Source organism: Lepeophtheirus salmonis, chromosome 6 (genome assembly GCF_016086655.4).
Source record: "Lepeophtheirus salmonis chromosome 6, UVic_Lsal_1.4, whole genome shotgun sequence".
NCBI classification, from domain to species: domain Eukaryota; kingdom Metazoa; phylum Arthropoda; class Copepoda; order Siphonostomatoida; family Caligidae; genus Lepeophtheirus; species Lepeophtheirus salmonis.
This window is the reverse complement of record NC_052136.2, coordinates 11,977,542-12,004,239: the sequence shown is the minus strand read 5'-3', so window position 1 is coordinate 12,004,239 and position 26,698 is coordinate 11,977,542. Positions and strand designations below refer to the sequence as shown.

General features: G+C 30.8%; 2 protein-coding genes across 4 annotated transcripts in view; one reads left to right on the top strand and one right to left on the bottom strand.

Annotated features, from left to right (window-relative positions):
* The window catches only part of sff (sugar-free frosting), a 100,251-nt gene that overhangs the window by 60,937 nt on the left and 12,616 nt on the right, over positions 1–26,698 (bottom strand). For all 3 annotated transcript variants that reach the window (XM_040714792.2, XM_040714793.2, XM_071889079.1), the window contains exon 2: positions 11,159–11,339. In XM_040714792.2, coding sequence (XP_040570726.1) covers positions 11,159–11,339 — 181 coding nt within the window. The remainder of the gene's footprint in view (positions 1–11,158; positions 11,340–26,698) is intronic.
* LOC121119948 (uncharacterized) lies at positions 11,493–26,698 on the top strand. Its single transcript, XM_040714794.2, has 6 exons — positions 11,493–11,594; positions 11,701–11,873; positions 11,932–12,149; positions 25,512–25,929; positions 25,992–26,021; positions 26,078–26,698. Exons 1-6 carry the CDS (start codon positions 11,551–11,553, stop codon positions 26,641–26,643), a joined length of 1,449 nt encoding a protein of 482 aa, XP_040570728.1. The 5' UTR covers positions 11,493–11,550; the 3' UTR covers positions 26,644–26,698.

The following is a 26,698-nucleotide window of genomic DNA, read 5'->3' as shown; positions in this document are numbered from 1 at the left end:
AAGTGCCATATCGGATCTACTAATGGTTCCACAGAACAGGACTGACTGTGGTTTTTTGAGTCCAATATTCTACAGAGCCGATCAGATCCTTTTATAGGTTACACCTGATCATTTATAGAATTCCATTATTTAGCCTCAACAGAAAAAGATCCTCCTAATTAAATATAATTTTGGAAGCATCTCCCGACTTCCACAGACTGAATAATTATTTCTTATGTTTTTGATGTTATTTGTAGTCTGTACTGTTCGTGGTCATTTCCTTTCTCTCAATGTTTCTCAGAAGCTAATCTAATGAAACTTCATAACAGCTAAGCTACTCTCCTTTCAAACACTCTTCAAACTGTCAGGGTTACCATATCATTTTTTGGTTTTTACATATGGCTTCAAAGTTACACTTCTACTCAAAAGAAATATTATAGAGTAGCGCAAATGACCATGTTTAAATTTTTGTTTAATATTAGATTTAAAAAACAAAACAAAAAACAGGAGATTAGTCGATTATTTTTTGTATTAATTTCTTAAGCCAATCAATTAAGTTAATGAAACAAAAATCAATATTGGTTGGAATCTAAATAAATAAAGCATTGCTATGTTAATGTTGACTTAAAAGCTTAAAGGTTCGGAACCAAAGATTACATCGAAAATTGCAGTGCTACAAAATGAGAGTTCAAAATATTTAATGATTCTGTAAAAATTGTAGCTTTCTAAGTTCACTCCATTGAGGTCATTACAAAGTCTAAGATACTTATGGAACAATATATATAAGAGACACTTAGTGACAGTATAAGTAGAAATCTTGTATCACCTATTGAGTGGCCTGAGTAGGTAGATTTATAGATAATATTACCTTAGGGAGAAACACTAATAATTTGTTTGACAGTTATAAGCGTTCGTTCTTGTTGGACTCAGAGTAGAATTAAGGACCCACAGCCGAGTAATTCTATTTATATGTATTAATATGCATTGTTATCTCCCCTCGACCAGTGCCCATTACTTTTTCTTCAAAATATTTTACAGAATTAGGACATTTCTCCTTAAAGCTTTTTTGCTTCAAACATACTTCACCTTAAAATATAGATAAATGAGGTTTATACGTTGTTATTGTTTATTTTTGGTTGAAATTGATGTTCCTTGTGAATATTTTAATCAAAATATGTAATATGTATTAGGATGTTACATTGTTTTCTGTTGGAATACTTATGAAATGGTGTTCTTTCCTCATATTATGCATGTTTGTTAATCAATGAGTCTTAACTAACAAGAATAATCCATCATGTCTGATGATAATTAATAATGGAGCAGTGATTAGTATTGCTTCCGTTCGAATTGCTATTCTTTATCTGTTTCAGAGATTACGATAATATTGTTGCTTAAAACTTTGGGGGATGACTATACCATTATTTAATTATATTTTAAAACGAAATATCCGTGAAGGAAAATGGCTTTAAGGCAAGATGTCCTGGGACTAAATAGTTTAAGGCAAAAGTACCAAGCATCCCTTCGACCATACAATACATTTCAAGGTCAAGGGGGTTAAGATCAGTTGAATAATAAGAACAAAAGACCTCAAAAATTTCTTTGCACAATTATTTTACTTCCTCTGGCAATCCTTAATCTTTCTGTAAGCAACTTTCTACACATAATATATCGAAATTATTGGTTCCCTAATTCTAAACCTACATTCTGATGTTAAGTGCTTATTTACTTAATGCTAATTATATTTCTTTTACAGGAGTTTCATAAATGTACCCCACTAATAAATCAATACAGTCTTGGTCATTTACTTATGTACTAACAAACAAGAGAAAAAAATATATATATGTCCCCCCCCCCGTCCCCCTATGAACTTTCTCTTTTATTAATGGACATTTCCACCACATATTGCTATTATTGTGTTATTTATAAATAATGATTCTTTTCTTTTCAATAAACTTTTGTTGAGGAGGCCATGATCAACTTTTTTTATTAATACAATGATTATGTATTCCCCTCTTTTTAGGGTTATGACAAATTTAATTTCAATTTATTTCTTTAGACAAAATTGCATTGAAATGATTATTTCCTTCTATCATCAATATATGGACAGATTAAAAATTACCACATCTCCAGGGATGAAGGGATATGATATTTTCAAAGGGAAAATTCATTATTTTTACTGTATAATAACTAAAAGACTATTATTGTATGTATAAAAGCAAACATGGGGGGATTGAAAAATATAACGAATATGATATTTTTTGACATGCATACATCAGTCAGAATAAAGAAAGCACTTTTTTCTACACGTTTCATCAGTTATAAAAATTTGTAAAGTGCGGTACGTGATGACGTCACTCAACTTCATTTCTTATTTTTTAAATCAGTTATAGTAGTGAAAATTGTAGGATCTGACAGTCTTAAGGAACGTTCCCAAGGACAGATAGGAACGGTCGTATGACTACATTAAACTGGGGTTTGTTTTTGTTGAATATCATCCCAAAAAGCCCCTAAAGCTGTAAAAGCTGATCCTTGTTAATCTTTGGAACAGCATTGACCTTCTTCGTTAACATATGTAATCTAAATGGCAAATTCCAGGGGGAGGGAGTTGCCTTCAGGAAAAGGATCCCTCACTCTGACAATTTTTCCATGTGAGTGGGAACTTCATCCCCATCAAAACAGAATAGAGTTTCTAAAAACTCCTAGTGGTTCCATGACCGGATCTTAATATTTGGGAAGTCCAATTAGGTGTCTTTGTTGATCTTAACCCTTCATTAGTAAAGATACTTTTTGTAACGCGGTAAGTAAAATGAGTAAAAAACAACCCGAAACACATAGCGTATATACGTACATGATAAACAGTTGTACAATTATAATAAGTACGTCATTTTATAACTATTCCATCCATTTGGGACTCGTAAATACTAATTATAATCATTATGTTAAAATAGTACAAAAACATAAATTTGGAGTTTCAACAACATATTCTTATACCTAGTTATAACATTCATTTTGTATTTTTGATAAAAATATCTACGAAATATTCATTATTTTATCTTTAATTTTAGGAATGAAATTAATTTACATTTGTTTTGATAAGATTTCGTGTATTATATTTAAAAATTTATGTACACCTTAAAAAATCCAAGAAATCAAAAGGATAAACAAATAAATTACCTTTAAGGAGAACACCTTATAAATTCACTAACCCTCTATTAAAATAGATGAATATACTAAACAAAGGCATTATCTGGATAAATAAAGAACTTTATATAATCAGAAAAGTAGATTTTAATGAATAAAAAACATTTTTATGAATATTGGTGTGTTTAATATCCAAGTTTACTAATGGAGGCTTAAATCCATCAGGAGTACTAAAAAAAATCTTTATTTTTTACTGTTGGAGGACATTGCTTCCTGATATTATGTTGGAGACTGATTTCAAACGGGTTAACATATTGTAACTCTCTTATGAAAGCTTAAAAATGTGAGAAAATCGATTGAAAAGGTCAAAAATTAATGAGACAATAATTTTTCACAATTTTTTACATAGTTAACAAAAAAAAAAAAAAAACCCAAAAAAACTAAACAAGATAACCTCGTTGTAGAACTGTTTGAGTAGTTTTATTTTTTAACCGACACTATTACTTTAATTAATTAATCATTTTTATCTATCTTAATTCAGGGATTCCTTAGTAGATTGCTTTTTTTAAAACATATTCTTTGTTTCTTGATGTATTGCTTCATTCAGATTCCATCAATTATCACTTTTCTTTAACGAATTGTCATTTAGAAAAAAAATGTGATACTTCTTAATTAAGAACGGATAACTCTTCTTCTTCCCTTTTTAGAGTCTCATTAATGAAGAAATACGACTCTGTAAATAGATTTTTTTAAAGAATATTCTTAATCTGATAATTAAAAAAAATCTTCCAGTGGACAAAGAAATGATAAATAAATAAGTTACATACGTATACACATAATAATATAAAATACCTCATAAAAAAATAAAAACATGGGGAATTTGATAGAAAAAAAGAGTTTTTCTACTTTACAAAAAGTAGATCTTTATGTAGATATCCTCATAAAAAGTTAATAGCAAGTGGATTAAAAATCACTTCTTATGATGATAGTATTAATGGGATACATAACTTTTTCTTTTTAATAGCTCCCTATTTTTAATGACAAATATTGCCGCTAGTATAAAAGCTGACGCATCAGTCTATATTTTAACAATGAGTTGTTGCTTCAATTTATGTTTTGTTGATTAAATAGACGGAAGGAGGGATATAGAAGCTGAAAGGAAATGAATAGTACTTCTAAAACATTGGGAAAATATCTCAAAAGGTATATTTTGAGTTTTTACTACCAAGCAGGTCGGTGCTAGCTTTCATCATTTATGAAATTTCCAGAACCAGCAAGGAACACTTCATACTCACAAATTAAGTCATATTGCGACAAAACCCCATAAAATAATGATTGTGCACCCAGTACAGCTGTAATAAAACGGCGTTTGACCAAAGTCAAGAGTGGTCATTTTGAATAATCTTTGTATCTTTTCTTTTGCATACAATCATCTTAAAAAATTATTATAAGAATGTGTCAATCCACACGTTCAGATTTGTCTTATTTTAAATATACTATGTGACCTTCTCAAAAGCTTTTATTTCGTTTAATTTAGATTTCAAGTTATATTTTGTAAAATTTGTATTTTCTTTTTCTCTTATTTGAAGAGCTAATGGAGAAGTTAACGTACTTTTTCCTCTTGTGGAGGAAACACTTGACATGAATAATCTAATATTTAATTGTTTACCACTTATAACTAAGTATCATTAATACAAATGAAAAAAATGTCAAAAGTCTTATTAGATAATACTTAATTATAGCTACAAATATATATATGGATGTGTCCCTTCAACAAAATAGAAAGATAGAATGATTTTTCTCTAATTTGATTGCAGACTATATTTGTATTCTTCTACAAATTATTGTCCATTTCTTTCAACCATTTATTATTATAATGAAGCTACGTAGATCAGTCTACAACGTGTTTGGGTAAAAATATCATCTTGAATTGAATGTATGTCGGACGCTCCGAGAAAAGTCCATATTCGGTATGCATATGAACTTTTTTTACTCAAAGAAAGTCATTATAATACTATAATGTTTACTTATACTTAATTGATACAATTTCATCTGACCAATTTAAAAGATAATTTTTTTATTAACCCCTTGGAGGATCCATGATTTGCACTTAACATAACCTAAATTGATCGTCACAATTGGTTTTATTTGAATGGCTATATAGGTAACTTAAACCAAATAAAGGCATTGATTCTAGGACAATTGGCCGAAAACATTTATGCAAAAAAAAAAAAAAAAAAAATATGACTTCAATATATAATTTTAAACAATTTTAATTTTCATAAATCTTGTAAAAATTAATTTGATTTTATCTCTTGGAGTGAACATTTTGAGTAGATTTTAACCTAATGTAAAATTTATGGGTGTTCTAATGTGTGTTTTTTTTTTAGTTCTACATCAAAAAATGATCACCATGGAAATTTTTAGTCTTTTTCTACGATTACTTCTCCAAATATTACCTAAATTGGTTTTTGTATCATAATGTGAATCAGTCAATATTTGGAAATATGACCTTCACGAAAACATAAATTACTTGGGAATGCCTCATCGTAATCACTTCAAATTTTAGCAGGGAAGTTTTTAAAGTAGAAAGTAAAACATATCTAAAAATGAAGAAAATCTAAGGACCTTGGTGTTCATTTTGAAAAAAAAAAAAAATGGCTGATTTCACATGGAATGGAACCATATATCAAATATAGATAAATTAATAAGTGTTCTTATTAACGTTGTAGTACTCTAAATAAATTAAATAATAAACAAACACGCCAACAATTCTAATGGAATAAGTAAAAATCACTTCCCTGTTATCAATTATTTATAATTCGACATAATGGATTACTCATTGTGGAAACACTGATAGATTGAGGAGCAACGATATCATTTAATTTATTCAAAGTACTACAACAGTAAAGATTTAAACTACATAATGGCGTGTTAAGTTTATATAATGCTCAATAATAAATATCATTAATAAAAAAAAAAACTTTTCTGCAAACGAACACTCATTAATTTACTTATATCAGATAGATAGTAAGTGAACATCACCTATTTAGCATACTATCAATTAAGTCGACAGAAGGTTATTTACTATAGTTAAAATTATTGGGTATCTTATCACATCCCACAAATTTGAATAGAAAGCCTATCATTGACTGAAATTTGTCCATGAAATATTGGGCTGTATATCATTTTAAGTAAAAAAAAAATTGGGATTTTCCCCCTTTTATTGATTATTCTTAAGTTGACGCATCATATATACACAGAATGTTGTATTTGGTGTACGGTACTTTGTATTTAAGAAGATTATGTATAACAACAATTTTGTATAAAACCATTTCCTATACATTTATGAGGAAACGGGACTTTATGAATTTTCATTTTGTACTCTGATTGTTGGGGGTGTTTTTGAGTACTGCAAATGCTTAAGTAACAACAAAGAGCCCCTCAAAACCCTCCAATTATATTCCCAACGTTTGGGGTGTTTTAAGGTACTGCCGTATCCCAAAACGGGGTGCAACCTACCGCATGTACTTAAAAAAACTACTTAGAGCCCTTACACACCTCCCCGTTATACTCCGAAGGTTGGGAGTGTTTTAGGCTACTGCGTGGTCCCAAAACGGGATGCACTTACCGCCAATCCTTGAAAAAACAACTAAGAGCCCCCTCCCCCCACAATTCTACCCCAAATGTTGGGGGTGTTTTCGGTTACCGCCGGGTCCCAAAAAAGAATGAAACCCAGAGCCTATACTTGAAGAAACAACTACGAACCCCTTACAACTCCCCCCCCATTGTAAAACAATATATATACACATTATTGCTGGGAATTGCGTTTTACACCTATGTACAAAGATCAATAGCTGGGGAGATTAATACAACTCGTATATAGATTTATTGTGCGTAGAACATCTATTGAATATGCTTGCTTGTATTTAGAGCATAGTTTTATCAATACTAAATGACTCAAACTCTAACAAATAGAAAATTACTACATCAAATATACAAATACAACGGTAATATGTATTAAGAAATTTTTTTATCCCCAGCTTTGTACATAGGTGTAAAATGCAAATCCCAGCAATAATGTTTATATATTTAGTTTTACGAAATCCTGCTTACGTTTGATTTTTGTAAATGCTTGTTTCGAGTGCCTCTTGAATGTTTTTTTTTTTTTTTGGTGGATTTTATAAAAATATCTACATAATTTATTGTATGAATGTTGTATATGTAAATTTTTGAAGTATTTCAAATATTTGTCCAATATACCGTTTGTAGTGTAGTTATTATACGCTTTGAAGCCGACATAATCAAAAAAATAATTTATTTTCCAATTTCAAATGATCATTCCAAGTAATTTTCTAATTTATCAAATATTTATCGAATGATTATAATATCATAATTGGAATAAACCTACTTACGCTGCAATGCCCCCGATTCTTATTAACCAAATTGACTGGCACCATCATTGTTCTTTCCGTTGGGAGAATAAGGTACAGTGCCCAATTGTTCCCTTTAGAACGATGGTTTCAATGGTGCCGGTGTCATTATTTAAAAAATGCTCTTAAACGACAGTTTTGTACCTTTTTAAGGACTATCTGAAACGTATTTGAGTAAAAGGGGACATTTGTAGATATACAAATACTTTTAAGAATTTTTTGTTTACGTCCGAAAATAAATTATTCATTCATAGGAAACCATACACTAGATATAGTGGGATCTATATTTTATATTGACAATTGAATGGAGTGCCTTTTATAAGGAATATTAGAAGCCTCAGTTCATTTTTTCTGAAATAGTTTGATATTAAATGATGAATATATGAAATTAAAATTTTTGTTGGATAATAACATCGGATGTAAACTCAATAAAAATTATTTTTAACCTTTTTTAATGGAAGGAGCAATTGAAAAGTACATGCTATTTTAGCAAAAACACAGCATGTGTTATATACGATGAGAATACAAGGGATTTTTGACACTAATGCATTAGCAAATATTGCAAAACATTATATTCGTCTAATTTGTACCCTTATATAAAATATCAGACTATAATTCGACACAAAGACCCTTCATAAATCATTCATTGAATCATCCGTAGTGATGGATATTTTTGGAGTGCGAGGAGAAGGCGTGAGTAAGATTAGTACTTTTGAATGAGTAAATAATAATTATTATGAATTGTTGATTTTTCTAAACAATGACTTAGTTGTATAAATTCATTTATGAATAATCGCACTCAATCGATCAAGGCCCAGTTTAAAAATAAAAAATAATAACCCCAAAATTTATCCCCTGATAATTTTTAAAATGTTGGTTCTTGTTTTATGGAAAGCAAAGATTTCTTATTCTTATTGTTGATTAAAAAAGTTTTTACTTTTTTAAGTATAATTTATGAAATAATATTGAAAATTATCTCAATTCAAGGTGATGTCAAAATGTCGCAAATCTTACTTGATGGTCAGAATCCAAAAAATGATTAACAATAAGTGTGAAGTAGAATTTTTAAAAATTGCTACTTTGGCCCATGTTTGGGCTTGCAGGGGTTACAAGTAAAAAGATATATTTAGCTACACTCATACTCATAAAAAATTAATCATTTGGAGAATGGACATTTTTGTGAGCTTTCTACATGTTGGAGAAGCCGAATTCATAAAAATGTAGAGAACATTAGTTTTGTCTAATGTATAGTTAAATCTTTCCCTTTCTTGAAGTAATGTATGAATGGTCTTTGGGATCAACAAGGCGTAATCAGTTACCAAAATAAGGAGCTGCCTTTTAAAGCACTTTCCGTAGTTTCGGATTTGATTTCACTAGCCATTGATGCAGCAGGGTACACACCTGAGTGTATACATTGGTATTGCTATTGATACAGCCAATTCCATTGCAAGATTCAACGAGATCATTTGGAATATTTATATAGGGAAGATCTTGTGATGGAGATTGAATCAAAATGATGGATTTTGAAAGCTCTATACTTTCCATGCCGTTTTACTATCATACTGAGGGAGTATCAACAATGTGGCACGTCAACATAAAAAAACTCTGGAACAATCATTAAGATTGATCATCATCATAGAAAATCAAGATTATTTAATTTATATATATAATATACATGGGCTGTAAAATCCGTGATTGCTTAGGTTGAAGGGTATTTTTTCCTATCAAGTAGTAGTTTAAAATTAAAAAAATTCTTCTTAATTCATTGTTATATATATATATATATAAAAGTAGTTTCACACTTAGGAGAATAACTCCCAAACTTAAATAAGATTATCATGAAACTTTAACTGCAGTCTTTTGAACGTTGCTAATAACTAAAAATGAGGTGAATTAATGAAAATAGCGCTCTCTATGTTTTACACGTGGGACTTTGTAGCCCATGTGTTATATGGAGGCCAACATATCATAGAAATATTTTCGTCAATTATATGATTTGCAAGCAAATTTGTGATGAGTTTAGATACACAAAATTTTGAAATAAAGTTTAGAACCTTTGTTGGATTTAAGAAGATCACGACATCGTCTTTCATATAAAATTTGTCAATTTACCCTTCTTTTATTAGAGCAATTAATTTTTTCAACCTTTAATGTATTTTGTGACGACACAGCCAAAGGGATAATCATAATAATTTGTTTCCAATAACTGACGTTAATTAATCAGAGAATACATTTGCAATTCACACTCAATTTTGGGGGGGAAATCATTGTACTTTTATTTTTTGTTGAAGGGCTACAAATACCCAAATCAAGGAGCTACTCGCTTTCTAATCAACCATGCCCTGTTCTTTCTTACTAAGGGTAACATAACAACAAAGGAATATAATTATGTTTATTAACAAAAACCCATACATGAAAAGATTATATTTGTCTTTGTTATTATTCCTGCAGTATATTTTAAGTATGAAACAATAATAACAAGGAATAGTAAGGCCCAATGTTAAATATTTTAGACAACTCATGAGTTTTAAATATACTTTATATATTTAAATAATAAAGTTTTTTATTTGTGACGTGTTTGGGTCTAAAATACACATAACACGAGTCAAACTATATAGGGTAAAATGTTGAAGGGTTGAGGAAAAAGTAATTTTATATTTTCCGTACGTTTTTTTAACTAAGTATATCTAGTTCATTATTAGTCACATTGGATCATAGGATAAATCGTTTGTGAAGGTATGATTGTATACTAAAAACGTTTTTTCACAATATTGCGCAATATGTTTACTACCGGAAAGTGAAAAAAGCGTCAAAAGCTACCAAGAGAATTTGCAATGTTTATGGGGTCAATACTCTTATGGTTTGTGTTTCAAAATAGTGGTTGGAGCGATTGTTCTCTGCTAAGTTCTTCTCTCTACTGTGAACAACTCAACCACTACAAGCTGGCGATCAGATAGAAGCAGCCAACGTTTTGAATACTAGACAAAAAAATATCTTTTTCTGTACTATTACATTGCCGATAGGGACAAAGGCTTCTACGAGAAGGATAATATGAAGTTGGATTTTCGTTGCCAACAAGTTTTTGAAGAAAAAGGGGCACACTTGGCATAAATTATATGATTCTAATACTTTTTATAAAACATTGAAATAAAGCAAAAATACGAAATTATTATACTCGTTCACAGTTTACTAACGTATGGTTAACAAAAATCATCAAATAATCATTAAGTGGATAAAAAATGAGGGATTTGTTGAAAAAAATAGAAGAGTCAATCCCATTTTTTACTCCATTTCTTCACTAGGGGCATAAAGAAAAACAAGCTAGGCTGCATGCATAATTACTCCATGTGTCTAGAATTTCATGTTTGATAGAATTTGATAGATTTTAAAGATCAATATGAAGAAATCATTTTTTCTCTCTAGATATTTGACAGTTTTTCAAATCAAAACATGTCCATAAAGAACCTTTGATCGTTATTTTTTTGTTCAGATAAATAAAATGCACAGAAGAATATCCGGGGATTCCCAATTCCAAGTTTTTCAAACATTTATATGATTTATTTAATAAATTTTTGGTAAATAGTAATAATTTGTGAGGCTCTTACAAATATTTTCTATTTTCATAGACGTCGTAAAGTCCCAAAACATGCGGATGCTCAATGAGTTTCATAATGGCAATTTCCCGTTCGACTTTTTGGAGTACAGACTCTGTCAATTTGTCCTTGTTAATGATTTTGATGGCCACTTTCTTGCCTTGAACGCAATGGGTAGCCATTTTGACAAGTCCTGTAAATAGAAAAAAAAGTATGTTAATATATTTAATAATAGATTATAATCATCAGAGTTTAAATAATGTTACTAAGTAAGTAATGTACGTATATGAGACGTCATAATTACACAATGGTAATAAAAAAGGCGTAAGCGGTGGGTGGTGTCTTGCTTTCAAATTAATGTATTGAACTCCTTTTAAAAGAATGTAATCTCCCTAAGACTCAAGATGATCATGTTAGCACTCTATGCCTTTTGGAGCATTTTACTATGGTTTGTATATTTCAAATTGAATGAAATAAAAGTTTTCCAGAAAAACCCATTTCAAATTCCCTTCATTAAAAAATAAAATAAAAAGTGAAATATTATTTCCTCCTAGTCCCGGAATCAAAGGACAGTTATCCTTCCCAGACTGTGGAAAGTACGAAAATATTCACAGCGACTCAAGTGGACTACTTCAACACAATGATGGGAAAATAGACCATAGCCTCCCCTGGATGGCGCTCATTGCCTTTACAAAGTTTGAAATGGATATTTCCAAGCGATGTGGTGGTAGTGTGGTCTCTCAAGGGCACAATTCCTCTCTCTCAACCTATCCTTTTTGTTGCAGGTGTCATCATTAGCAAAAAATTCATCATATCCGCAGCACACTGCTTTTGTAGCGATGGAGACCTTCCCTGTGCTCGCTTCCGCAAAAAGGGTGGTTCAGAAATCGTGTTTCGACCTCTCTATAAATTTCAAGAAGTCATTCGAGTCTACGTAGGGGCGAATCAAATACAAAATGAGAGTGTGTTTCTCCCTATACATGATGTTCTCATTCATCCAAGGGTAAGTAAGACCTAATTGCTAAGAGGGGGGGCAGAAACACTTGCAACATGGTCTTCTTCTATAACATAAAAAAGCTTGGCCCACAAAATGTACATCACAAATATCAAATATATGGCAGAACATTGTCGAAAAACCAAGAACTTTTACAATTTTCCTTAAAGATCTTACATATAAATTTATTTTGGAAAGTGAAGAAACAATAATTCAGTACTTAATTTCATTTCTTGTTGTTTTTTAATAACTTATATCCTTTCCATAATTGATTATTTGAATACAATTCAATCAAATTTTATCAAAATTAAAGAAATCACTGTTTTAGTAGAAATTTGAGATACTGTTGAACTCATTACAAAAGGGTTCTATGTAATAAGTCTTGCTATTTTCCTCGTATTTTTGATTCTATTATATATTTCTGCATCCCAGTATAAATGTTCTTTAGTCAAGGGAGAACGATGAACAGGGATGTGAGAGCAAACCTATTTGTTCTATAACCCTTTTCACTCACCGATAATTCATGTAGTGAATATGTCTGTCCCCATCTTGCACGCTGTACTGGAATAAAGTCAAATGAACTCTGACATAGTTGACATTAACGGGAGGTTTATTCTATATTTATCCAAAAACATGATTTGTGAACTTAGCCGCCATTCGTGGCAATGAAAGCCTTCAAGTATTTCCAACCGATTAAGATGCAGCTCTGGGGTGGCCAAAAGTAAGTTAAAAAGTAATTAAGAAGACTCTTAGAATGGATCATACAAATTTGTTGATAATTTTGAGGCAAGAATGGCCTTTCTTCAAACTTTTTCAACTCCTTCCAACCAGCCTTGACCACCTTTATCACGGTAGATCAGTCCAGGCACATCTTTTTTGTGTGAATTTGACCATAAATGCAGCAGAGTTGGCTTCAAAAAGAGTGCTTAGCAGCTTCAGGGATGATCTTGACTGGCTTACAGCTTCGAGAATGATCCTTAAAGCTGTATCCATCATACAGGAGGTTACACACATGGTAGATCATATTCTAACGATAACAACTCACCATAAGTGTGCCCAACTTTATGCTTGTAACTCTCTACACCTCCCAAAAATAAAGTCTTATTCACTATCCTGTATTATGTAAATCTTATTATATTTTAAAAACCGTTACTATGCAATAAACAACTTGAAAGAACCTAATTAAATGTTTGAACAATATTCTTTAGTTTAGCTTTTTTAAATTGATTAAATTCTTTGTCAAGCGGTATTCAAATGTAATTTGTAAAAAAAAAAGTCTAGACTTGTATATAGGGCTAAATAGATACAAGAATAGGAAACAAATGTGTCTCGTTAACACAATTTTTCTCAAAATTAGAGTTGAATTACATTTTTATTCTCCGACGAATTATCATCAATTTATGACAACAAATTATTTACATTTACCCTTTAAGCGTCTCAAAAATTGCAGTTAAAGGAGCAAAAATTGATGCTCATAATAAAAGAAGAAGAAATTGACCTAATTTTATTTGAAAGACCATATTAGGTCTAATATATGGCTTTGTAATCAAATAAAGGTATTAAACTATAGCTAAAAATCTTGAGTATCATATATCATCCACGTAATTTGATTAATAAGCCTATATTGTTTCCAATATGTCTATGAAATATTGGGATTTTTCTTCAAGATTGTTTTTATGTTGATACACCAAAAAAAATGTTGCAAGTGTCTCCCCTACAATTTTTTATACTCACTATGTACAATGTACAACACTATGCGTACGTCCACTGGACATAATTTGCGAGAAATGAAAAGTATCAAATTTCTATCATCATAAAACAGCTGTTTTTATGTCCTGATTGCTAAATATTCTTATGTATCTATGATGTACATATATGAGAGAGAATTTCATCCATAACTTTGTATTAAGTATTTATTTATTAACTGAAAGATATGTGCATATATTAAAGAAATTAGGGGACGGGATGCGATGTACATATACTATCTCTTTATGCTAGATGAATAAATACCTAAAAAAATATTAGCTCCTTCCAACATTTGTTCATATTTATGTATCTTTAGTATAATAGAATATAAAAAAGTCATAATATATATTATACCTATTTATTAAATATAATAATCGAACAATGGATAATATTTTTTTTTATAAAAGCAAAGTTATATAGAAATGTTATCTGAAAAATATCCAACCTCAAGGACATACATTTGTTTCAGAAAAGTCGTTAGAGGGATTTGATTAGAGAGTTTTTGTTTGAAAATAGACGAAATCGAGTATCTATTGTTACATATATATTGTCTCGTCTACGTTAGTCCAGATCTCATATAGCAAATAATAATTTCCTTCGATTTAGAACAAATACATAAAGCCAGTCATACAAATCGGGTGTATTTAGGTCATGTTAATAAAAAGGGACCAAAAATCAAAATGGTGACCCTGACAATTTGAAGAATCTTTTGGAGGCAATCAGCTTTGCTGTCATGACGTTCATTAGATCAACAACAATCGGCTTTGATAAAGGGGAGAAGTAGATAAAAAAGAAATCACTTCTTTAAGTTGAACAAGTATTTAGGGTTATAACTCCGTAACAAATCCTCAGGGTTACTCTCCCTCTGTTACGAGCACACGCAAATATTTAATCCGCTTTCGTATGCATGATTATGACTATAATAGTGGAAATTATTATATTACATTATTTATTCGCAAAATTTTGAAAAAAGGAGAAGAAAGAATAGAGTAAAAATCAGTCCACTGTAGGTGCAATGTACATTGTACAGATATAAGAAAAGTTTCCTACCTAGCAAAGATAGAAGACGTTTCCTACCTAGCAAAGATAGAAGACGTTTTTTTATTTTACTTTATTATATTTTTCAACAAGAAACTCTAAACACTTGTCCCAGCGATGTTCCCACCTCTGTAACACGTCGAAATAGTACTTTAGTACGTTTTTCTCTGCAAAAAAAAAAGATTGTTCACGAGACACTTATTCTTTTTGGCTCAATTATTCCGAGTATGATTGGCTTATACTCGTCAAATTCGAACAATTTATTTTCTTTTATATACTTTTTTTGTACATTTATTATATTATACTTTAATGGGATGTGTTTGATTAAACAGTATTTACTTATTTTTCTATTTATATGCTTCCTGAATTTTTCACTTTACAAAAAAAAAAAAAAAAAAAGATCTAGAAATGTTTTATGTTTAGATAAAACTAAGGAGCTTGTTTACTTTTTTTTAAATAACAAAATACAAAAAAAACAACAACATAAGTTTCGTTGAAATTTTTTATAGCTTTTCAACAATGTATTATACTAGCCCATCAATCCTTTGATTTAGGAGATATCATAAATCAAAAGTTCATGAAATCTTTCAAAACTTTAAACTCAATTTGGATTAAGTTACAGATACCAAATTTCGTTTTTGAGTTTGTTATACTAAATTTGATTGAAATCCGTTTCCTAATGGAATGCCTTAAATATATTTTTACGTTTCATTTGAATACCGAAATTATTTAATAATTAGGCAGGGTAAGGTCCTGAAAAGTATTAAGTGATTCTGCTATCACTCAGCACGTATACTTAATTGAGTTTAAAATATTTTAAATCTCTGTATAACATTAATCTGCTATCTACAAATGTTAACCATCTTATTAGCTATGTTGTATTAAATTTTGTCGAGTCTAGCTCAAACCAGTCTTGAGCCATTTAGAAAAAAGTGTTATACTGCTTCTATTCTCCCCTAACCTAACAAAAATGCTATGCTAAGCATCTATATATTTAAATCTCTGTGAAATCTACATTAATAAATATCTATCAATAAAAACCTTTTTAAAACTTATTACTGCACATAGATATAAAATCATAGTATTTTAATTTTAGTTTTTTTTTAATGTTTAAATCCCCTCACCCCCATTTTGTCATTCATACTGTAAAAAATACATTTTAAAGGTTTAAACCTTTAGATTGTTGATCGTATATAAATACATTTGTAGTAAGTTTGTATAAAAACAATCTTGAAAAGGCTATTACATCAAATATATATAAAGGGCCGTGTTTCAATTATATGCCTTGTAATCAAATTTCTGGGACAAGTTTTGATACCCAAGGTTGTTGGCTATAGTTGAGTTACTTTATTTGATATTAAAGACGTAATTTGGTTCCAAAATAACCCCTTTGTGACATAATTATATCAATTTCTATTCATTATATCGTGACGATGAGTTTTTGACACTTTAAGTGGTGCAATTTGCAGCGCCTCCAAAGGATTAATAAGTAGAATTTATTAATGGAAATGGAAAAATTTGTCAAATAGAGAAAATATGTAATCACCATTTAATTTCGAGAAAAATGATTTTAGATTGCTTTTGTATTAATAGAACACATATCCCCATGTTTCAATAAACAGGAGCATCAAGAAGGGGCGGATTGGAGGGGCTTGAGCTTCATCCCCATAAATCAAGGAATTTTTGTCATTGTCAACTAAAAATTATAGCTTTGCAGAAAATATATTTGAAATGTGGAAACAAATATATATTTATGTTTTTTTAAGTTTTCATTCCTAAAAAAAGTTGACTTCGTCAAACTTAGACCCAAAATAAAGTCCTGGAGACCTCCTGATAAGTACCCGGTCTGACACATCTATGCTAGTAGTATTGTTGACAGACTCAAGTAATTTCCGGTTAGTACCATTCTTCAAAGCGTCTCAAAATTTCAATGCAGTTGGTTTAATGGTAACAATCATTTTAGTGACGAATTGTCTTTTAATTTTAATTGGTTGATTAAAAGCAGTTTTTTGATGGGAAATCATACTGTTCAAGCCTAAGCGTGGCTTATAAGCATTATGTAAACTTTTCATCCAGAAAATCACCTATTCTGGACTAGTATGTTGAATTTAAACGCACCATCGTACAAGCACCGATGATTCTTAAATCTCTTGTCTACTCAAAATCGGCAGTTGTTTTGAAAAACATAATAAATGTCCTCAAAATAGTTGTAAAAACTCAAAAATGTAGTTACATGACATAACAAATACATTGAATTAATCAGAAGGTACAATTGATAATGTTACTGGAGCATGTGAAAGTTGATTTTGAAGTGAGTGCCGTGCTGGATCATACCAAACCAGAAATAACAACGCATCAATGATTCGGAGCGCTATTTGGAGCTGTTTAAAATAAATAAATAGAAATTCTGGCGTCGTTATATGACAATGGATGAAACATGGATCCATTACAACACGTCTGATTAAAGAAAAGAAAATCATCAGCTGAGTTGAAAGTAGCCAGTGAAAGTCGTTTACAAAACTGGGTTCACTGAAACGATTGTAACCTCTAAGATAACTGTCAGATGTAATTAATCAATGTTATATGTGTCAGACGGAGAACTTATTGATTGGTGTGTGTTATCAACAAATAATTGTTTGACAGGAAATATTGAGCGAGCTTTCTAACAATATCTTCACATAATAATAATTATATAAATTTTTATACTGTTTCATTGGTTCTGTAGATACTTTTAAAGGTTTCAAAATCCTTCTATTTAAATCTGACATTACTTTAAGCCTTTATTATGGTTGTATTAGTAGTTAATCTGGTCCGCTTATTGATCCTTAAAAACGTTCTAAATTTTAAAAATCCCTTTATGATACATTATTTTCACTAATAACTAATTCACTAATTTGCACGAATTTGAAACGAAGGCCATTGATTGATATAAATTAATATGAACATTTTATGACGCAAAGAGTCAACATTGAAAAACTAATGAAAGTAGATGCAAGGGAAATAGATCACATCCTTGTTTATTTCAAAATGCAGGCCGTGTGATGGTCGAGATTAATTTATAATGGCGTAACTTGATGATGTCCTTGATAACATCGTTTAGTAAAAAGCGTTTTACTTGACGACTTTTAAGTCCAATCTGGACGTGTTTTTAAGATTTAGGACTGAACGGGATGTCGAAATGTAGGAATGCATACATTTGTCACTTTTATAGTATCAAATTTTACATCCATCATGAAATATTAGAAGGAAAAAAACTCCTGAAATGACGGGATTGGATTTTACTTAACTTAGGACACAGTTAGAGCGGTCAACAATAAATTGTTGTCCTACTCCCAAAGTTAAGTCTGTTTTTCAATTGATCAGTCAATACTATAATCAATATTTATTTTAAAATACATTCAACTTTTTATTGTATCCAATATTGCAGATATCATGTACATAACAATGCAGAAAAAATGGCAATTAAAATATTCAATTGTTTCACAAAGTCTGTTTGTATAATCTGCGTTTTTTAAATCAGATTTACGCCATGATTCGAAGACTGGGATAGATCGATTAAATAAGTATTGGCTAAACCCTATTTACATAACCTGTAGAATATTTTTTTGATCAATCTATAAAGCTGATAAAATGGCCTTTGATTAGGAGTAGAGGTCTTAAAAAACTCTTTATAGGTCGATTATTTGACTAATTATAAATAAGTAGTTAATAGCTTATAAGCAAAGGGATGAACACCAAATTAAATATGCCTCATGTTTAATCTAATGATTTAGTATTCATTACTTATTAAGTTATATAGTCTACTTCATTATATTTAATTCCGAAACTTTTATAATGTAAGTTTGTATTGTCTATTTATTGAACATTCAATAAAAAAATGAGAAACTAATCTGAAAAAATCAATGAAAATTGGCCTTTTTTTGAAAGATTAATTTTATTTACTTTTAATGTAGAGTTCGTTCTTTAATTTTTTGCTTTGATATAAAGCAGTTGAAAAAAATAATAATGCAAAAAAAATTAACATGGGAAAGGGATTCTTCATTTTACTCGATTTTTATTATTATTATAAACTGTAATCAGGGAAATGTTATAGTTATATAATACTTCTTTCAAATGCTGCAATGTTTTTATCAATTCTTGTTATATTTGGTTTTCATTTATATGGTCCTTCCACATGGAAACATAGCTTTGGATCGTAATTATACCCTAAAAAAATATTTGGGCTTTACATATTTTATAGAAGGTTTTAATGGTCATATTCGTGTTCTACTGTTAAATCACAATTATAAATGGGACTTTTTATTATCACGTTTTTCAACAAATTGTTGAAAACACGTGTTAATAAAATCATTTATAAGAGATAATAATACCGAATTTGTATTCAAATTTAGATTAAAATAATACTGATATAACTATCAAATATATTTGCAATCTTTTTAAAGCAAAAGTTTTTTTAAGAAAGCTTTTAGTAAGGAATAATTATATTAGAGAAGGATTTTTTCTATATTTCTCGGTTGGAATATATGGTTATAAATAAACTATAGAGTGACGTCATACACTCCTATTTCAAAGTTTTAGTCTAATTGGTATAGCTGCCCTCAGTTTCTATTCAGGGAAAGAGAAGATTGGTTAGAATTAAAAAAAAGTTTGCCCTTTGGTAGATGATGATTTAAAGTACCATCTGGATAGAGGGCCATATAAAATTAGCAGGTGATACAAAGGTGTAGATTTGTAATCTTTTTTTTTTGAAGCAAAAACAAAAAAAAACAAAAAAGTCATAAAATACAAACTTAATTTTATTTCATTTAAACTCAACCAAACTTTTGTGAGACATAGAGTGAAAGATCGACTTTCAATCATAAAATTATTTTTGACTAAAATGGAAAAATAAAGAACCAGTTTTCTTAAGCAAAAAATTACAATACTTTATTCTTTAATTATGTTCATATTTATTTTACGCACCACCCCCTTCCCAAACAATTCGTTTACCCTGTTAAATAGGTATGTCAAAACAAAAGCAAATTGGAATAATTATTCTCAAAAGGTACTTTAGATTATGTACATTTGTATTATTTGACAAATTATCGTAGATTTCTATAAAAAAGTATTCTAATTAACCCATTGTATGCTTTGCAAATTGCACTTAATCCAACAAAAATGCACCAAAACAATTAGTGTTGTGTCAGCTCTTATTTATTCGGTACAGTCCACTCTAGACTTGGGACTAGTCTTATCCGTCAGTTGGACAGCCCTTTATGACTGCCAGTCCTTTGAACTGACACAACTACAACTGAGGAGAAAAAAAGTTAACTCACGTCATCAAAGACCGAACTTTATAAGTTTTTTGGACATACATGAAGTTTTGAATTGGACCAGATTGAGACTCAACTGGACGGCAGTCTTAAATAGAGACAGACATAACATTAATCACGATGAACTAAAAAAACACTAAATTAAGTATTTCTTTTTTTCAAAATTGTTTTTGTGCTAACTTCCCATATATATAATGATTTTTATATAAAATGACAACATAATTAAGGGTAATTTAATTATAAGTGTATATTTTTCTTCGTAAATTCATATAAGAGTTATGTAAGTAGGTAAAAATTATTGCTGAGAATCCATCTCAGAATGAATATTTACCATTTCGTTTTTAAGTGATTTTTGTATACAGATTTTGACGGATACTTTGTTCCAAACCGTGATCTCAGACCGTAAATCGAAATTTAATTTTTTTCAAATCGTGAATCAAATTTTTGGAATTCATTTAACGTCTTTTTTTTTTGGGTTCAATCTGTGGAACAATTTTTCTCTCTCTATTCTGATGTATGCAGCACATTCAAATTAAATGTTCAAATTTTTTTTTTAAAGGTCTTTATACATATTGTTGATAATATACAAATATGTACATATAGATTTTAATCGATATAAATTTTTTGGAAGATTTGCGTTACAAAAACATTTTGGTTGAAAATGAGACAACCTAACCAAGACCTTAGAACAATAAAAACATCAAAAATCATTGACTAATTAAAACAAAACGAGGTTAAAATAGTCTTACAGAGAAGTGAAACTCTTCAGCCTATGACTTTAATCTCTCTTTAAAAAAGTCATACTCCCGTACGATCCTCTTCAACGTGGGGTATTTGAATTACGATACGTAATCAAATCAAGGACATGGTCTTTAGGGGGAAAACGGCATATCTTGCAGAGACAGATATATTTATTGCCCTCAGATTTTGCCAGCAAATTGTTACACCATTAGCCAGCTTTGAAGTGATGAGAGCCTTGGCACTTAGTAAAGCAAAATGTATTTTTGGACATTCAAGGGATGATTTTCTTAATGAAACTCCAAATAAAATGGTGGCCTTAATTTTCCTAATGTTGTGCTCTGTTTAGTATTGGATTGGTCCTAGGACTGATTTCCTAATCAGTTTCCCTCTTTTATTGGTCTTATTATTTATTTGTTCTATTTTTTTAAACATTCAACGGTCCTGAGGAGCAATATATCCGTCTTTTAGTCCTAGCTATCTTTTTCTTTTCTTAACTCAAAGCTAGGACTGAAGAATATAAAAAAAAAAAATAGAAGGAATGATAGTTTGAATCTATAAAAAAATAAATTAAGCTTCCTACTTTTAACTTGTCTTTTTAAAAGAAGTTATGAATTAAAGACCAATAAGTGACAGTCCTAAGACTGGCAAATTTTATAAGTTCTTGATGGATAGATAGGACTCCAGTCTTTTTGCCTTTTTCACTGACCCAACACTAGCTTTGAAATATCCATGTTGAATGATAAGAACTCTAGAAGAATTGTCACAAAGCGATTTAAAAAAACTCATGACGTCATCAACAATACATCCATAGAATTGGTGTTGACCGAATGTAAATGAAACCTATTTTTTCTTTGCTACCGAACTTTTCTTTGAGACTGGTCCAGGCCAAACTTTTTTAAAGTACCAAATTAATTCTCTCCACTAAAAATCATAACGGCCTCAACCCGGGCTAAGGAGCTTTCACGCTGACAACAAATACTAGTAAACATGGAAGAATACTCTCTTAATTCAAATCCCCTCTATTTGCATAAATTAAAATTTTATGAACGTATATATCTTCAACAGTTCCCCATAAATTACTATGTATTTGTGGGTGATTTATGGGTACATTGTACAACACACACCTCTTTAGCTAATTAATTATAATATTATGTGAGAAGAAGAAGAAGAAAGAGGATAGAACTCTAAGACATGCAATCATATATACATACCATATCATATAACTTATGAGATAGTACATACACTATACACCAGAGCCATCTATCATCATTTCCCCTTACTTTTTCCTCATTCACTTACTTAGAACTAAGTGAGTGTGGTTCTGTACAAAAACAACAAAAATAATAAGGAGGAAGACGTTGTGAGTGTACTGGGAAATGTATACAGACATCATCTCAGAGCTCCTTTAAATAAATTAATTATGAAGAAAGTAAGCTTTTTTCCGTTGAACATAGAAGGAAAGAAAGAGGGAACTGTTTCAGAGTGATAATGACTTCATTATCAAAAAAAAAAAGGGGCTTTATATAACTCGTATGTTATTCATATGTATAATTTTTATTATATACTTATCATCAAATGCCTTAACACATTTTTCAAAAAGAATTTTAGAAGGTGTAAGGATTTGCATATTCTTTCTATTAAGGGAGTAATCTTCTTCTTCTGGCTTTTAGATGCGTATACAATATACATTTGCATATTAGAGTCAATGCCTTTTTAGTACCTACAAATCCACTTTATTAAAGTTTTTTAATTTACAAATGTACTCATTCTTATGCTTAAAAGGGAAACAATAGAATCTAATCGGAGTATGATCAGTTCGAACAATAATGTTGCTCTTATCTGAAGTGAAGATAAAAACCATTTTATGATTATTTAATCATCTGGTGGTGAACGTCCTTTTTATGACGCAGTTAGTTATAAAAAGAAACCCCCAAAATAAAACGTATTTAATTATAGGATGAACACGTTGAAACATTATAATACATTTACTAAATCTCGATTAAAAATACCTAAATATATGAATAAATCCTAAATAGTACATTTTGAGTATGAATAAAAAAAGTCCATTTAATCTGAATGAATCTTTCTGATGTATACGCAAAAGTATTGACAATTAAATGTAGATTCTAACGAATAGTAAGTATTTTTATAAACCTCGGGGTCTATAATATTACATTTCACTAACGAAGGGTAACGCTCATTATGAGGTAAGACAATTTGCTATTAATTTCAAAACATACTTATTTTATATACATAGTCGGTTACTTTTCTCAGTGATTGATTATTATTTTTTTCAATTTCCTCAATGAGATTTTCAAGCCCATTATTTGAACTAATCTTCTTCCCTCATTATAATATAAAAGACAAATAAGATGATAAAAGCAAAGGGAAGTTGAAATTAAAAAAAAATTATAGTATTTTTTACTTTGTGAAGTTGAAGCATTTTCTACGTCACATTTACGTCTAAAAATTGAGGTTGATTGTATTTTTTTGGCATCATGTTGCTTTTATTCGAAGTAATTTATGAAATAAAAAATGAGTCGTATACTAAATTGCTTATTCGGATTTGATTGTATTTAAATGACTCAAGTACAAGGATAAAAGGTACTGCATTTTTTGGGAAATTTTATTTTAAAGTATATATGGTGGAAAAAGAAACTATAATTCTGCTCTGGTAAACCTGTGAACAATCCCAAATATTATTCAAGTATAATCTCATAGCCTGGAAGAATTGGCTAATTAATACAAACTGAGATATGGTCTTTTTTTCTTAACTTTTTTATCCGAGTTGCTTCACTGCTACGAAAGGATTTTGAACCTTTTCTCCTCTTTCTTTTCCAAGAAAGGTTGTGATATATAATAGAAGTAACAACGTATTTAGAAACGTACATAAAAACTTACTCTCCCGGTGCATGTAAATAATAACAATATCAAATGACGGCCTGGATTTATTTTTTCTTATTTGCTGTTCCTGTCATATCATTCGTCAACTTACAACCAATAAGAACACGAATATATCTTTATGACAAAAAAGGGAGCGAAATTACGCCATAAATACAAATATATGTTACATAGTAATAAATATTTTTTTGGTTCTAAATTTTTACATACTGGCAGCACTAATAGTTTGAAGACCGTTATTTCCCCTCTAAAGCAGTCAATTTTGTCCCTCCTTATAGAAAAAAAGGGTTATTAATGTTGTATACTAATGTAAATCCACATACGAGCAAAAGTTGCAGGGCAATCAAGTTGTTTTTACCGGGTGGAAACTTGTATACTTGGAAAGAAAATAGCCTGCAATTCTTTAAGTATACATTTATCAAAAATCTTTATTAATCTTTTTCTGATACATAGTAAAATCAAATTGATTTATTCTATCTGTCCGCCATTGGCCTCACAAATGGCGATAAGCCTCTATGAAAAGAGTTGAAAGTATTGAAAATGAAGTTCAGATCCAAGGCAGCCCACTCCTCATCGACAGAGGTCTTTAGGGCTTCAACGTTCGGATGACGGATGCTACATGACCTCCTTTCGATGAGTGTTTAATGGTCGTCACCCTTTGGAGGTCCTTATTGATTTCCCAGAAACTAACATCGTGGTCATTACGACGATTTTTGGCGGGATCAACGTCAAAAGTATTCTCGTCTCAGAAGAGGCTCGCACTTTTCATGTTGTTGAGGAGTTCCTGGTAACATTGAGGATGGGTTATGTTCAATGTGACGGAGAGTATGAGCCTTTCCACATCACCGGGGACTTTCCACCAAACCTTTTTGAAATTTTTGACTTGAGACTGACGTTGAGATTCTTGGCATGGGGACTCAAAGACATGGTTGGGACCTTCTTTATGGTGTCCTTGAGGGTATTTGCATTAATGATGGGCTTTTTCCAGATTCTTCCGTCACCTCTACGGTCCCTTTGTGTGTCCTCTTCTTAACATTGTAGATGGTCTTACGAGCAATTTCCGTCAGCCTAGCCACCTCTGTTGCAGTGTGACCCGCACGAAGAAAAGCTGATGCTCTAAGCCTTGGATCTTGCTGTGATGACATTGCTTGTTCGATTAAAAAATTCAAAAAGTAGCAGATGCTTGAGATACATGGCTACAATACAATTAAAGACAAAATCAATGTAATAGAAGTGTATAAGTTACAAGTTTCCTCCCGGTATTCCTGCAACGACACAAATTCCTGTATTCAAATTGTAGGAAGATATTATGTATAGGGGCTTGAAAAAATTAAATGTGGAGTTGACTATTGAGTACATCCCAAACAAGTTTTTCTTTTGTTGATTCATAATTTAAATTGAATACATTCGTACATGGTATAAAAGAAAAATAAAAACTTCTAAAAGTAATCAAAAAATGATAAATTTCAATCTTACTGCATCGCAAATAAAATAATATAAAGAGTATAAAAACGAATGTATACTACGATTCCGGGAAGGAAAAAGTAAATGTAATTTATTCAAATATATAAATTCCCCATACATAAAAACCCTTCCTTTTCTGCATTAATATTTTATATTTCCACTCTTACAGTTCCAACAAAGCTTTGAGAACGACATTGCTCTTCTAGAACTCCAGAATCCACTTCTCATCTCCCCCAAAATCAATGCCATTTGTCTCCCTTTTGGTGCTGGATTCCCTGACACATCATCTCGAGGATTTGTCGCAGGATGGGGCTCTGACAAAAAGGAGTGTATCACAGATGAATTTGGCCCTTCACGCTTTACTCCTTGTAAATTTCCCTTTATCTACAAAGGAGAAAGCTTCTCTCAATGTTTGAAAACTTCTCCTCCAAGTAATGAGGTATGTGAGGTCTATGGGAAACGGGTTTTGAAGGGCTCTTCTGCAAGTCGAAATGAAGTCGCACATATTCTCTTTAAAAATGAAACCTTGACGCATTGTTATAGCTTTGCGGTGGGAGACGGTGGATGGTGTGGGACTTGTCGGCTGAGTAAGTGCAATTCGGGGTTTCCTGCTTAAAGCTTTCAAATTCTATTGTTTAATTTTATATAGATAAGGACTGCAATGCAGCAGTGGTCACAGGTAATCACTTCATTTGTCTGATTTGATGATTTTTTAATAGAAAATGCGACCTATAGGTGATGAGAGCTGGGGTTGGTGCTCACAAGACACTTGCACAAGTTCATTGGACCCGATCTCCCCATCATCTCTCTCCTACTTCCTCAAGAAAATAGAGTTAACCATCTTTGATGAATCAAAATGCTCTCAACTCTTCAACTCATCAAAAAGCCAACCAGAGAATGACTCCCTATCCTCCTTCAACCGCAAAACTCAACTCTGTGCCGGGAAGCTTAACTCCAAAACAAAGAAAAAGAAAATATTCGATTTGGTGGAGTCCATCCGCGATGACGGGCAAAAATCCGCCTCCTTTGTACAAAAGGAATCCAAATTTGAAACGGATGTCTTCATTGGTGGACATGAGTCCTGTCTTGGAGACGTGGGAGGACCTCTTTGGAGATTCATGGGTATACAGGAAAAAAGGGCATTTGTGGTGGGGATTGTGAGTCGTGGATTTGGATGCTCCATGATTGAATCACCAGGGGTTTACACAAGAGTTAAAGAATATATTCCATGGATCGTTAGAAATGTCAAAAGAGAGGAAAATCAGGAATTTCAGTTTGGAGAATTTACACGATTAAAATAATTACATTTAACTACTTACTTATAAATAAGGATTTAACAAAAAATAAACATATTTT

Excerpts from the sequence above, each read along its gene's own strand:
- LOC121119948 (XM_040714794.2), top strand. The coding sequence starts at position 11,551 with ATGATCATGTTAGCACTCTATGCCTTTTGGAGCATTTTACTATG. Across the intron at positions 11,874-11,931 it reads TATTTCCAAGCGATGTGGTG|GTGTCATCATTAGCAAAAAA; the intron begins GTAGTGTGGTCT and ends TTTTTGTTGCAG. Across the intron at positions 26,022-26,077 it reads CAATGCAGCAGTGGTCACAG|GTGATGAGAGCTGGGGTTGG; the intron begins GTAATCACTTCA and ends TGCGACCTATAG.